The sequence below is a fragment of the Marmota monax genome, unplaced genomic scaffold (genome assembly GCF_021218885.2).
Source record: "Marmota monax isolate L192 unplaced genomic scaffold, Marmota_monax_Labrador192_F-V1.1 WCK01_AAM20220418_F8-fsc00012, whole genome shotgun sequence".
In the NCBI taxonomy this organism is placed as follows: domain Eukaryota; kingdom Metazoa; phylum Chordata; class Mammalia; order Rodentia; family Sciuridae; genus Marmota; species Marmota monax.
In genome coordinates, this window is record NW_026695227.1 from 23,387,928 (window position 1) to 23,403,286 (window position 15,359).

General features: G+C 36.6%; 1 protein-coding gene across 2 annotated transcripts in view; it reads left to right on the forward strand.

Moving 5' to 3' along the window:
- Pdzrn4 (PDZ domain containing ring finger 4) overlaps positions 1 to 14,025 on the forward strand; it is a 385,332-nt gene extending 371,307 nt beyond the window's left edge. For both annotated transcript variants that reach the window (XM_046436374.2, XM_058576451.1), the window contains 2 exons: positions 3,912 to 4,028; positions 9,897 to 14,025. In XM_046436374.2, the coding sequence (XP_046292330.1) occupies positions 3,912 to 4,028; positions 9,897 to 11,423 (1,644 nt within the window). In that variant the 3' untranslated portion in view covers positions 11,424 to 14,025. The remainder of the gene's footprint in view (positions 1 to 3,911; positions 4,029 to 9,896) is intronic.
- The last annotated feature ends 1,334 nt before the right edge of the window (positions 14,026 to 15,359 follow it).

The following is a 15,359-nucleotide window of genomic DNA, read 5'->3' on the forward strand; positions in this document are numbered from 1 at the left end:
TTAAATGAAGTCACACAAATGGTTGACTTTATATGATTTTTAATTTTGTGTGAATCCTCACATTAGCTTCCCATCTAAAAATACTTAATTGGCATATGAAGGTATGGTGAAAGAATCTCTAATGAGAACATTAGCATATCTAATAACTGTCATGTAAGGTATTTTATGTAGTTTGGTGTGTTCCATATATATAGTAGTTGAATTTTTTTCCAAGTTCGATATGACAGAAACATTTGTCCAACCAAAAATCTGATGTTTCTAAAGGAATTCTGTTATATCTTTACCGAAGAAGATGTCATGAAAATAAAGGAGAGGTAATGGTGGAAGAAACGTACTATTGGTACTTCCTTTTATATCCTTTTTATATCCCACCACAATGCAGAAAGGACAATACATTGTCACCGTTCTATCCATCTGTCAGTAGTTTGAGTGAAGTTAGTTATATCGCCATTTGTCTCTTAGGTTATTGATCTGATATTTTTCAGACTCAGTAACTACATACTATCTATAAATTACATTGAGTAAGTGTATTTCAGTGTCAGACTGAGTCCTGACTTGAATATAGTGGTTATAAAAGATCACCCTTTCCGCATATATTTCCTTTATGCCCTTGACCATTCTAAATGGTTCTCATAAAAGTCGGCCATAGCCTGGAGCAGAATAGAGTCACACACCTGAGGTCTTAGGAGTAGGGAAGTGACCCCACACAACTGGCTGGGTTGCCTAGGTGGTATGAATTTTTGAAATATGAATGAGACTGTAACAATTACCTGGAAATTTCTCAAATCTGTTATCTCACTGATCACATTTTCTTGAAAAAAGAACAGAATAAAAGGGCTAAATATTAGTGAAATTCATGGTAAATTGAAATGAACTCAGTCGTGCAAAAGAAATCTTTATATTATAAGGTGGTTTCCTGCCCTTTTTGTGTAACTGCTAGAGAAACTCATTAATTTAGAACTAAAGGCATTTCCTTAAACTATGCCGCATAACGGCCATAATGGGCTATGAAAAGAATAGAAATTAATGACACAGGACCAGATCCTCTGAATCTTTGATGGAATACATATGCTTGGCAGAACTAGTGGCATCTTTGAATATTTGGCTACACTCCTGGTCTTTCCCTCAAAAGAATCAATATTGGAGAATGAATTTTCAAATGAGACTTACTTTCCCCAATTGATCAAAGATGGTCCTCTGACTCCATAGGATGCTACCCTGCCTGTCAAAATCAGGATGTGCATTAGCTCATTGATCCTAAAGAAGGCTTCATTGCACTGAAAAGAAGCTAATTGCCTAAAGAAAATCAGATTTCCAGAGAAATCAGCAAAGAAAATATACACCTTAAAAATGCAATTTAAGCAGACATGATATAAAGTCACTACCCCCCCAAAAAAAGAAGGAAACAAAAAAAGTTGTCTTTATATTACCCATTTTTCCCTTCAAAGTTAATATATCTCACTGCATTTTTTTGCATGTGTATTTTATTCAGGGAGAATGTGGAAGCATTTTGTGTGCTTTTAGAATGTTTTTTAAAAATGCTTCGAATACTCGCTAGATTCTTGGAAATGATCTACAAAGTTGCTAGCGGCAGTATTGTGCATCTGTGCAATATTTTTTAAATAACTCATTTCCTTCATTCCCTGTCACCTCTCTTTCATTTCCTGCCCATTTTCTTCCTCAGACCATTAAAGATATTGCTTTTCTGTCCTATTCCCCTCAGGACATAGGGGCAGAGAGGGTTCTCATAGGAACCTGTAGCCACTACTTTTGAGACAGTGTATATTGTTCCTTTTCTGCAATGTTACATATTGTCCACTCTGGTGCAGACAGATCCCCACTGTATTATGCAGACAATTCTTCCTTTCCTGCAGCTCAGCTCAAGAGGGATGCCAATCTCTGTTGCAGCATTAGACTCAGACAGCAGTGAATGAATGTCTAAGTAGAAAGGGAAATACAATAGGGAAAGGAAGCCAGCAAGAAGAATCTCCCTCTACTTCCCAGCCTGTGGGGAAGTTTATTAAAATAGGCGTGCTGACTATATATGACATCTCAGGGTTGTATAGGGTTAGCCCATATGAAAAGAGTAATAGGGAATCATTAATTTCTACTTAGTTCTCTTTACCTTTTTTACCACTTCATTTAAACCTCAAAAGACTCTGTTCCATCAGTCACTATATCAGTATTAGGAAATATTTTGTTTTGAACTAATTAAAGAAAAAAATCCTTGCTGTGTTCATGAAAAGCAAACATTTTTAGCTTTAAGTAATTTCTTTTAGAGTCTGGCATTTGTAGCTTCATGACACTTAAAAGGGATTACAGAATGTAAATTTGGACAATTATAAATTGGACTGAATTTAAAATTTTAGTCAGCATGATTATCATAGCTCATCTGCATATCAAAGTCAGTGGAGTGCAGTTAGGTCAATTTATTCAGGCCATATTAAGATAAATGAGGGTCAAAATTGTGTCCATACTTTTGGCTCCAGTTGGATTAAAGTTTGTTCTACATGGTCTTTAATAGATAACACAAAATCTATGATTTGCCTTCTTGTTAATGAAAGTGATACATACATGCTAATTCCTTTTTGATGAGGTTTTATTGACCTTACAGGTTTATTTTGTATTTTAAATTTTTTTTTAGTTGTGGATGGAAAAAAATACCTTTATTTTATTTATTAATTTTCATGTGGTGCTGGGGATCGAACCCAGTGCCTTACATGTGTGCTAGGCAAGAGCACTATCACTGATCTACAACTCTAGCCTCTTTCAGGTTTGTGTATGTTTTAAAGTTTTAAAAGTTCAATTCAATTTAAAAGCTTATTTTACCAGTTTGTTGGTGAAAGCACTTTATTGTCCATGTTTGCTCACTAGAAAGTCATTTCTTTGTAACACAGAGTAAAGCAGAGTTTTGACAATAACCTAATTCATTTAATAACTATAGACAGCTAATTTATGTAATCCAGCTCCAAAATCCACTTTGAGGCAAATTAGCTGTATTGACTGTCAACACCAATCATATTAGCAAAGGTAATCACCAACTCTTCACTTCATTTTGTGGAGGAGACAAAAGCATTTATTCAGTTTCATTTGTGTAAGATTCCCACAAGAATGTATGCATCTTGCACCCACAAATAAAGCTCTATATGCTATACACAGTTTCATCTGCCATCAACAAGTCTTTTTTCTAGTAATTGAGCCTCAAAAGTGAGTTGATATAGGATGGAATCTGGGGTTGTAGCTCAGTGAGACAGCACAGGCTTTGTATGCATGAGGCCCTAGGTTTGATACCCAGTGCCTGAGAAAATAAACAAACAGACATGATACAGCATTGATGTATTTTTCGTGTCCATTATTTACAAATGAAATAGATGTTAGTTCCATCTTGTCAACTATCTTGTTACCTTGGGAGCTACCCGTCTAAAAGTAAAAAACAAAAACAAAGAAACAACAAAAACAGGATGAGGGTTACATCAGCCTGTGGGGTGACTTTGCAGATGATCTTATTGGGGGTTGTTGTAAGGAAAAAAAGCACCTAATTGCCCCATAGTCCTATTAGTATCATTGCAGTTCTTTCAACTCAGGGACTGTTGGAAGTAATGAGCATGACATCTATGGATTATGCAGTATGCTTTTCATACATTTTGAAAGAAGGTAATGTTCTATGCTGTGAGATTTACTCACTTATGGGAGAAAATCTGTAGCATTGTTGCAGGAAAGGATAAAAGAATCCAATTTTATTTTTTTGTATTACCTTTTCTTCTTTCTGAGAGGTGAACTATAGGAGGCTGGTATTCTGAAGAGAATCATTATGATAAAAGGAACTGGTCAGGCATCGCCACTTAAGTTTACCCTATTTTAGCATGAGTTCTCACTAACATAATATAATGTACTAATACATTCTTTTGCAGCTGGATGAAGGCTGGCTGGAAGATGAAAGGAATGAATTCTTAGAGGAGTTAAACTTAGAAATGTTGGAAGAACAGCATAATGAAGCAATGCAGCACACTGCCAATGAGGTGGAGCAGGTAGGGCCAACAATTTGAATGACAGCATTTGATATGTTGCTAGTTCTTTATTTAAATGTAGAACCATAAATGGAGGGAAAAAAAAAACCACAATCTAAGGGTTTGATCAAACATCTCTGTAATGGTAATTTTTTAGAGCAAATGATCATCTCAAATGAAGCCTAAGGAATACATTTTTTTTTTTTTTCTGTTAAGAATATTTCTAGCTTGGGAAGCTCAGACACTGTTGTTAATAGAGTACAATAGTATTCAAATGTTGACCCAGGTACTGTTTCAACCTAATTACAGAAATTTATAGTAAAACCGTGAGCTGCTTGCTAATAGGCTAGCTGGAGACGAACTATATCCCATGAGGCAAACCTTCAAAAAGTAATATTTAAACTTCACAATGTTAATGTATCTGTTTGAATATTTAGGTTATGACTATTGGATAATGAGACAAGATATAAACCATCAATCTTATCTGCATATTTGGTGACATGATTACATCTGTATACTCCTGAATAATCAGATTATCTTTGGTCCAATGGCTGCTGTTGACACATTGTGCAACATCTTCTATGACGTCATTTGAGATTTTGATACCATTTGGTCTTAAAGTCACCCACTCATTTAACAAAAATTTTTAGTTTCTATTACGTTCCAAGTACCACACTTGAATACTCAGAATGCAAAAAATAAAACATTTTTTGTAAAAACTGACAGAATTTCTGTTCTTAAATGACTAATCAATAGTAAAGATCACAGAGTGGCTATGGCAAAGTGAGGCTTGGCATCTTTTTCATTATTTTTACATTCTCACTATATAAAACCAATATCAAATAATTTAGATTTTTAAATTCATGATATTCATCTGATTGATGTAATTTTGTTACCACTTCAATCTCAGTTTTCTGCTTTGTTTAATTATCATCCTATTTTAAATATTAATTCTTCTTAATACTCCTAAAAATAATTTTTAAAAAATCCTGATAGGCTTAACCACATGAAACAAACATTCTGTAACTTAACCCAGCTGAAAAATGAAATGTGTTTACATGCTAACATCTCAGGACAAACGTGTGGGTGCGCATGTTCATATATTAAATAAATCATCAGATCTCAAACTACACATTTGCCTAGCCATGTGTGATGTACTCATGTGCTGACCATTGCTCCTTGGCTACCACACAGCCTGCAGTTTATGCTCAGAAGTGACTCTGCTACTGTGTTCATTGCTTTTCAATATAGGTGAGACAGACTGAAATTTTTATGTATGACTTCAACACTGGCCACAAATAAAGATATTTTTGGTGGCAGTTGCTAGTTGTAAGCAAGAAAGTCCTCGCTCCAGGCTTTTTCTCTCTTGGATACAAAATGTGACCTGATACAGAATTGACAGGAGGATGTTGAAAAAGGGAAGGGAGAAATCCTGCCCAGGTGAAGTGATATGGTGTCAAATGCTGCCTACTCATCAGACGTAATACAAATGTTAGGTCTTTTGAGGTAACATTAGATGTCCCTGAGGTTAGATTCTTATTGTGTGGAAATTTTTCTTCACCATGAAACTGAAAAATGATGAGAAGTACAGAAACCTTTAAAAGTCTTTTGCCCCTATAAACAATAATACTACATTAGAAATGTCTTGGTAGAAACATTGCCTGTCACTGTAATAATTCCATAGGGAAATGATAAATGACAGAGCAGCATTACATTAGAAGCCAGGAATTCTAGATCTGAGAATGGAAAACTATTTTGCCCATTATTCATAGACCAGTAACAAAAGAAAAAGGAATTCAATTAAAATTAAATATCTAACCATACATATGCCTACTGATATGAAAAAGTTTCATTTTCCATACTCTCCTGGCCCATATGGCTACTACTGAAATATTGTGCAACATCTCCCTTAGCATAATTTGACTGCAGTACTTCAACTGCATGTAAAGAAAAAAAAACTAGTCTTCCTGTAGTTTTTTCAGTTCATCACAAAATATGTGAAAAATATCATTGTAATTAGTGTGATAAACTCAAATACATGATATCAATAATGTCTGAGGGTTTTGTGGCACAGTAGGCAGACCTCAACACATTTGATACTATTGTGACCTTATAGTCAGAGATGCCAGAGGTTGCAAGAAGTTTCCACTGTCAGTTATGATCACTTATAACTTTGTTATCAATAAAACATTTAAAATTAATATGTCCTAAGGCTGAGGATATAGCTCAGTGGTAGAGTACTTGCCTAGCACATGCAAGACCCTGGGTTCAATCTCCAGCACCACAAAAAGAAGAACCAAAATCAGTAATTTTTTTTTTTGGTGGTGGTGGTAGTGATGGGGTGGGTACCAGGCATTGAACCCAGGGACACTCAACCACTGAGCCACATCCCCAGCCCTTTTTTGTATTTTATTTAGAGATAGGGTCTCACTGAGTTACTTAGCACCTCACCATTGTTGAGGAAAATCAGTATGTTTTTAACAAATGAGGGAAAATTTTCTAGGAAAAGATTAAGAATCCTAGAATATGACATGATATATGATCATCTTCTCCCTCCAAATTACGTTACATTTGTTATGTGGAACAAAATAGCAATTACCTAGAGAGATCTTTTTAGACTTGTTTTTAATACCTTTTATTACACATTCCATCCCTCTTTAGCACTAACAGTTTTTACTATATTTAATTATGTAATTATACCTGTTAGAGAAAAGAAATATATACAGTAGTAAGTAAACTTAGATGTAAGGCAAATATAATCTATAACTGCCCTGTTATTATTGTATAATTTTTATATGATGTGCCAGAGGAGAAAATTACTTTACCCCATTCACAGAGAAAGAACTACATATGCACCTCATTAGGGCAGAGACAAATTATTCTCTATAAAAGGCAAAATCTAACAGGGAGTAGTTATGCATATGTGTGTGTATATATACATATATGTAGGATATATATGCGTGTGTGTGTGTGTGTGTGTGTGTAAACAAAGTATATTCATGACCAAATCAAACAAGTTAAGGTCACCTGCTAATATTCATTTACAACTCTTATGCTTTGGACCAAATGTTTCAGGTAAAGCAATTCCCTTGTCACTTTGTTTGCTTAAATTAAAAAAAAAAAAAGAAAAAAGAAAAATACCTTCTTTGAGATTTCTTTATCTCAATGAATCTCGGAGTTAATTCTTAGATATTGCCCTTTTAGTTAAGACTAACTGAAATAACAAACTTCTGAGCAACCTTGAATAATCAACAGATTAGAAAGAGAGCTAAAAGCCTTTGCATGTTAACTCTATAATTGTAGTTCTAAGAATTATCTTAAAGGTGATTATGAGAGATTTTTAAATCAGGTATGCCAATCCAAAAATAGTAGAACAGGTGCAAAGAAACAAAAGTGAATTTACTGAGGGGTGGGAGGGGGAAACCATAAGACATTAACATGAGCTCAATTATGTTATAAAGGTATCGGGGAAACCCGGCCAAAAAGAGGGAAGTAGCCGCAGGTACCCCACCCAAACTATTCCTAGGAATTCTGGAGGCAGCTTACTTTGATGGGTTTGAATTAATTTCTGTCCAGTGATGTCTCCAGGACCATTATTTGAGAAGTTTATCTTATAACTACAACAAGAGTGAGTGTTTAGAAAACCTTTCAGTCTAATAATATGCTCCTTATGGGGATTCTTTCTCAGAGTCACCAATGGGCCAGATATCCCCTTTTGTGTGTCTCAGAAAACCCCAAACACCAAGGGGTGTGAGATGGCTCAAGGTATTATGACCACTCTCATGTGAATCCGTCAGTTGAGTTGTGAAAGTGCCCTCCACACCAGGAGTAGGGTGTGTTCTTCAGAAGAGGTTCCCTATTAGGCCATTGCACATTAGAGGTGAGTTACCTCCATAAAAATCTAGTCACCTGTGGGGACAGAGTAGGCTGCAGGGGGCATTCATCTCTTTCCTTTTGTGTCCAGGGACCTTCGAGTAGATAAATATTCTAATAGGACTATGTCTACAGCCACCAAATAATATCTTACCTTCCTCTATCAAAATAATTATTACAAACACATTTTTTTACAATCATTACAGACTACCAGTAATAGGCAAAAAATAAAAATAAAACAATTACATTAAGTCATAGTGTCCTCCAGAGCAGACCAGAAAACTACTAAGTAGCCCATCAGTGAATCCTTATTATTTGGACTCTAAATACAGACTCCAGAAATTGGAAAATACCAGGACTCCCACAGAGATTATTTCATCCTCAAAAGTCAAAACTAGAGGGGCAATTCATACCCCTAAACCAGAGAGAGAGTTCAGTTTGAGGCAGAGTTGTTCTTAATAGTCTTACTCTCCCAGTGACTTCTTGTTCTTGGGAGCAGTTCAGTTTTATAATAAAGCAGGCTCAGATGGTTAGGAATGCTGCATAGGAAGTAAGCTCAGGCAGTTGCACCTTCCAGACTAACATCAGTCCAAGTGGCCACCAAAGTTCAGCAACCACAACTGCACCCTGCTGAGAGGCAAAAGAACCCCAGAGAGGCTGTCCCAGGACTCAAGGTCTATCTGGATCACTAGAAATGTTATTAAACAAGCAACCACTGCCCAGAACACATGGAAGCCAATATAATGCACCAGGCTTTTGCACAAATAAAAAATATTTATTGTGTTGTCAATCAAAAAAGGGTCCAAGAGCTAAAAAGGAACTGAAATCTGCTTCCCCAGTTAGTGGGAGCAGGAGAACTTACAGGGAGGAAGTAAAGTTGCTTACTGTTTGGATGGCATACCTCTTCACATGCCTCTTCATAAATTGGGTGTGTTAGGTTCTGTGCAGGATCATTTGAGTTTTTGACACCATCAACCAGACAACCTGGCTTCTTCTGCTCATTTCCATTCTTAAAAAGCTGGTTCCAAAGCGTAAGAATGGTTACTGCCAGGCCTGGAGGCTTTTCCTGGTATAACTAAAGAACTTTGTTATTGAAGGAATTTATGTCCAAATGGGTCCAGGCCTTAGCTGATTTTACTTGCAATGCACCAATTCTTACATCTGAAAGAAATTACTGGTTGAAAGTAGAAAAATATTTTTATGTAACTGAAATGAGTCCTAAGAAATTGTTGTTGCTTTTGAGAGATGTGATTTCAAGATTGCACTGAGGTCAACACATGTACTCAAGAATATGCCATGCTGGCAACATAAGAAGTTCCAGGAGATATAGCTTTGCCTCTTATCCCTCTGTTAGTAATAACCTGAATTCATCTGGGATTAACCTTCCACATCTATAGATGGAAAGATTTTGGGCTCTCATACACAACGTAAAACTCATCCTGCAATTTTGTAGTGTTGGGCTTACTATTGTCAGCATATTACTAAGTCAATAAAGTTGGCTCTAAACTTGAAGAAAACTCAAAAGAAAAAAAAAATAGGTGACTACGGCCTCTGAACTCCAGGTCTCATATTGCTGAAGACCATCAACATATTCTGTCTTATCTTTCTATGTATTTTCATCTCAGAGATTCATAAAGGTGTTTCATTTATACATCTTCATCTCAGAGATTTTCAAATAGGAGACAAATCTATAAAAGCAATTCCCATATCACTTTGTTTGCTTAAATTAAAAAAAAAAAAGAGTCACTCATTTACATGTGTCCTCTTATTTATACCCAAGTGAATATCACAGGCACAACCAAGCAACTTTCATTTTCTCTATTTCATTGCCTAGAAGGTTTCCATGAGCTAATTGTCCTCATTCCTGATACTAATCTATATCTTTATATAGACACTAAAATTAGAGCAGCTTTCTAGGAATTGCATTTTGCCAAGAAGCATTGTTTTACAAGCAATTTTCAACAATCAATGTTTTTCAGATCATTTTCCTTTGTTCTCTCAACTTTATTTTCTCAGCCAAAAAAGCAAGAAGAAGAAGAAGGCACAACAGACACAGCAACATCCTCCTCCAACAACCATGAGAAGGACAGTGGGGTGGGGCGCACAGATGAGAGCCTGAGAAATGAGGAGAGTTCAGAGCAGGAGAACACAGCAGAGGACCCCAGCGGTACATCTTTGAAGAGCAAGAGAGAGCTGGGGCAAAGCCAAGACACCCTAGGAAGCGTGGAACTTCAGTGCAACGAGAGCTTTGTGTGTGGTGAATACATTGACTCAGACTGTGTTGGCAACCACGATGAGGAGTGTGAAAGATTCCGGCAGCTCTTGGAGCTCAAATGCAAGATTCAAAACCATGGAGAGTATGACCTGTATTACTCAAGCAGCACAATTGAGTGCAATCAGGGGGAGCAAGAGGGAGTGGAGCATGAGCTACAGTTACTTAATGAAGAGCTAAGAAACATTGAACTTGAGTGCCAGAATATTATGCAGGCTCACAGGCTCCAGAAAGTGACAGACCAATATGGAGACATCTGGGCTTTACATGATGGAGGCTTCCGAAATTACAACACCAGCCTCGATATGCAAAGGGGGAAATTAGATGACATCATCGAACATCCAGAGAAGTCAGACAAGGACAGTTCTAGTGCTTATAACACAGCTGAAAGCTGCAGAAGTACACCACTAACCGTAGACCGTTCCCCTGACAGTTCCCTTCCCAGATTGATCAACCTCACCAATAAGAAAAACCTGAGAAGCACAATTGCAACCCACCAAGCACCTTCTGGACAGAGTAGCAAAGAGTCGACATCCACCAAAGCCAAAACCACTGAACAAGTTTGTAGCATTGAAAGCCAGGAGAAGAGTTTGGAAAGCAGCACGCTTCCAGATCATGAGAAGACAGTTAGTGAACACGTCCCTTACCTCTCTCCTTATCACAGCTCCTCCTATAGGTATGCAAACATCCCAGCCCACGCTCGCCATTATCAAAGCTACATGCAGTTAATCCAACAGAAGTCTGCGGTGGAGTATGCCCAGAGCCAGCTCAGTCTGGTGAGCATGTGCAAGGAATCTCAGAAGGGTTCCGAGCCCAAGATGGAGTGGAAGGTAAAAATTAGGAGTGACGGGACCCGGTACATCACCAAGAGACCAGTGCGAGACCGAATTCTGAAGGAACGTGCCTTAAAGATCAAGGAGGAGCGGAGTGGCATGACCACAGATGATGACACCATGAGTGAGATGAAAATGGGGCGCTACTGGAGCAAAGAGGAGAGGAAACAACACCTGGTTCGGGCCAAAGAGCAGCGAAGGCGCCGGGAGTTCATGATGCGGAGCCGGCTGGAATGCCTTAAGGAGAGTCCTCAGAGTGGCAGCGAGGGCAAGAAGGAGATCAACATCATTGAACTGAGTCACAAAAAGATGATGAAAAAGAGAAACAAGAAAATTTTAGATAACTGGATGACAATCCAAGAACTGATGACCCATGGCGCCAAGTCTCCCGATGGCACAAGAGTTCATAATGCCTTTTTGTCAGTCACCACCGTATGACCAAATGAATGGAATGCAACTGATTTTCAGAGGGTGCTACCAGTTTCGGTAGAGTATGATTGCCTCGTTCAATGTGGCGTTTTTATATATATTTTGTGACTCTTTATAGTTTAAATTTTTTGTAAGCAAAATAACCTGGTAATTTTTCATTTGTTTTTCATATGCCAGTACCTTCTTTTTTTGGCTGAGATCTTTTCCTTAACTTGTGATATATTCATATTACTCATTTATAAAAAACAAAACAAAACAAAAAAATGAAAGGAAACAAACAAAAAACTTGAACAAAAATACTGAGAAGCCAATTAATTTCCTACCTTAATGATCTATTGTAAGTTAAAAATCTGGATTTATTTCTCTAGTTTACTTATTTTCTACTTTAATAATTCAATGCCAAAACAATTTCTATGCTTGCTTCTTTGCATAATATGTACTAATTTGAACCTGTTAATAAATAACATGCCACATCCTGTTTACACATATAAACACCTCTTTTTAACACCTTGTACTTTTAACACATAATGGCCGTTGTCTTTGTCTCAGTAAAGTGTAGGTGGACAATCTTCCTGTGATTTGTAGTGACATTGGTCATGTAGCTAGGTAATTGTGATAACTGTGACAATAAAAAAGAAATAAATTATTGATTATCCTTAAGAAAAGTTATCAAGGAGTGTTTTATTTTCATTGTCCACTGTGGTTATAAATTAGTTATACATGTATACTATTTAGAAGACTCCTAATTGTGGATTATAAACTGTGTACATTTCTATCACTTTTTTTTTCAATAAAGTTGTCTTGAACCACTTCTTATACAGATCATTGTGTCACATATTCCTTCCAGGATCAAATTAGATATGTACAGTGCCTAACAGATGCTAACTAAACATTCAGTATATATTCATGCTCCTCTTGCCTGCCACTCATGTCATACAAAGCCAAGAAAAAAATCAGGGAAGATGGAAAGAGGATCAGTAAAGTGCTTGAGATTATTTATAATGATAGGATGTATTTTAGTCTGCTCAGGCAGCTATAACAAAATAGCATCTACTGGGTGGCTTAAACAACAGGAATTTCTCACAGTTCTCGAGACAGAAAGTGAAGATCAAATGTGCCGGGGTTAGAGTTTTCAGCATATGAATTTTTGGAAGACAAAATTTAGTCCTTAGCACTTAGTTCATTTATTGAGTTGATAATTTAGGAATAAATTTTGGAAAGCCATCTCGGCACTAATTTTCAGCAGAATCAAATGCCTTATATGTCAGTTTATTAAAAGGTAAGATTGTTAGATGATTAGACAGATTTTTTTAAATCTAGTTTTTCTTCATTTGAACTGATAAATCATATCATAGGTTAATCAATCACAAGCTCCCAGAGTGAAAGGCCAGATCAAATTTGTGCATGCAAACATGAGTTTGATCTTGTTTTCATTCAACCCAATGTGTCGTTTTAATATAATGGATACACAACATCTGGATTATTTCCGAAGCTTCTTTCCTGTACAAAACCCACAGTGTCGTCCTATCACCTCTTGAATTAGACTCTGATGCCTTGCATTATATTCAAGGCCCTCCATGAACTTGCAGCTTTGCCTACTGTTCCTCCAATACAGATCTTTTCTGAATTATTCCTAGCTCCTGTTCTTCCTGCTGAAGTTATGTTATTTTCTGTCTGAGATTTCTAGCAAATCCTATTCCTCGCTTAGATGGTGACACATTTTCTTGTTGGAGCCTGTTTGATTACATGGGACTTTCTCAGGTCTGTGGTATACATGAGTGTGCATATTGTTTTACCTTGGAAATTTTATTCTTTGATTATTAAATCACGTGCATAAAACTTATTGTGTCCCAACATAGATTTCAAGTTCATGAAGGGAGGTCACTGTGTCCTCCTCTGTCTTTGTAAGCCTCTGGTAGAATGCCATTTGAATAATGATATCTACTAATTGAGCTAGATTACTTTATTCATTTCTCTCATCCACATATTAGTCCTTATGCTTCTGCTTTCCTTACTCTTCTAACCTTCCCAGTTCTTGCCTTTTGAAGGGATATCACAGAGGAAAACTAACTTATAAATAATGAAAAGCTGGAACCAAAAATTTTGAAATAATAGTAGTAACAGCAAAGTAAGTCAACTGAAAAAAAGTCCTCACTTCTAATTTTAGCCACTGTTAGTACAGTAGCCTAGCCAAGAATACTCTGCATACACCCAGAGTTAACATTTGACATTATGTTTTAAAAAAGAATACCTGCCTGTCTTAAGAGTTCAGTTCTTTCAATACCTAAACGTGTGATTACTGCAACTTGAACCAACATGTGGATTTTCCTAAAGAAGCATTTATACATCTCACAGAATGCAGTGTTTCCAAAGTTACCAGCTTAGTTTTAATTTTAGGAAGGACAAGTATGCTTGCCAATTTAAAAAAAAAAGTGACAATGTTTTTCATGTTTGTGTTTATGCAGTTCTACAAGTTGAGAAATGTTTCTCTTTTAAAAATCAGTGAAAATCTAAAATGTGTTATGCTTTATCTTTCCATATAATCTACCTTTGTGCTAAACATGTCTTTTTGGTAAATGAAAAATAAATCTGTTGCTGAGCAAAAAAAAAATTAATTGGCTATATGTTGGATATTTTATTTCAGTTCAGAAAAAAATATCTCAGTGAAAAGAGAAAAAAATATTTTACTTGGGCTTTTCTTTGAAATTCCAATTTTTATTGCCTTTTAAATTCAAAATGTGACATCAGTTTATGATAGCCATATGCCAAAGACCCAAGGGGACAGGAGAAACTGTATATGCAATGGTATTTCTTCATTACTTGCCATGAAGAAGGATTCTGCAGCCATCATATATTGTGCAGACTTTCCCTTTAAAAAAAAAAAAAAAACATACAGTAGGGTGATGTCCTTCAGGCCCATCTACATCATCCACCTAAACTCCATCTCCATCCCTCTCAGGAGCTGCTGCTGTCTTCCCCAGCCACAAATTCCTTGTTCTGTGAGGACACCACTTTCCAGCGGCCTCCCAAGCTAATCACTTGATCCTTTCAGAGTTTCTCCTTTATCTGGTCAGTCACAAGCACGTGTTCTTCAAAAAGTTTCAGATTGTTTGTAATGACCATAGGTATAGCCCAAGGGCCGAATGTCGAGGTCTCATACCTAATTGCTTCAGCAGGTCTCTTCTGGCTCCTGGTGCCTCTTTTCCAATCTATCCTGCATGCCCATCACTTTTGCTCTCCTACACACGACTTTCCAATGTAAGTTCAATACCTTGAGGGATCTTTTCCTGGTTATGGGATAAAATCTGATGTCCCAAGATCATTATTCAAAGATTTCCATCTTTTAACCTCGACCTATTTTCCACCTGATGTCACACATGTCTACATGAGGGACTTTTCAACTCAGACCTTGAGAAACCTATGGTTTGGTTAGATGATTTAAGATAATATTCCTTAAATTTAAATAACACTTTTGTGTGTGTGTGTGGGGGTGCAGTACTGGGGATTGAACTCAGGGGCATTCAACCACTGAGCCACACACCCAGACCTATTTTGTATTTTGTTTAGAGACAGGGTCTCATTGAGTTGCTTAGCGCCTTGCCATTGCTGAGGCTGGCTTTGAATTCGTGATCCTCCTGTATCAGCCTCCCAAATTGCTGAGAACATTTTATTTTTATTTTGTATTATTTTATCAATTCGTTATTTCTATTCTCAATCAAATTTTATTCATTATTTTCATTAGCAAATATCTATATATTATGTGGTTATTAAATAACATCTATTAGTTTTCAATTAATGAAGTTTAATACTGCAACATATTCATTATTTCACTTCTACTTTAAAAAAAAATGCAGACAGTAGATCTTCTCCCAGAAATATCTGGCCCTCTGCTCTCCAGATGCTGATACTTAGGCTCTGGGAATATCTCACACATTTCAAGATGGC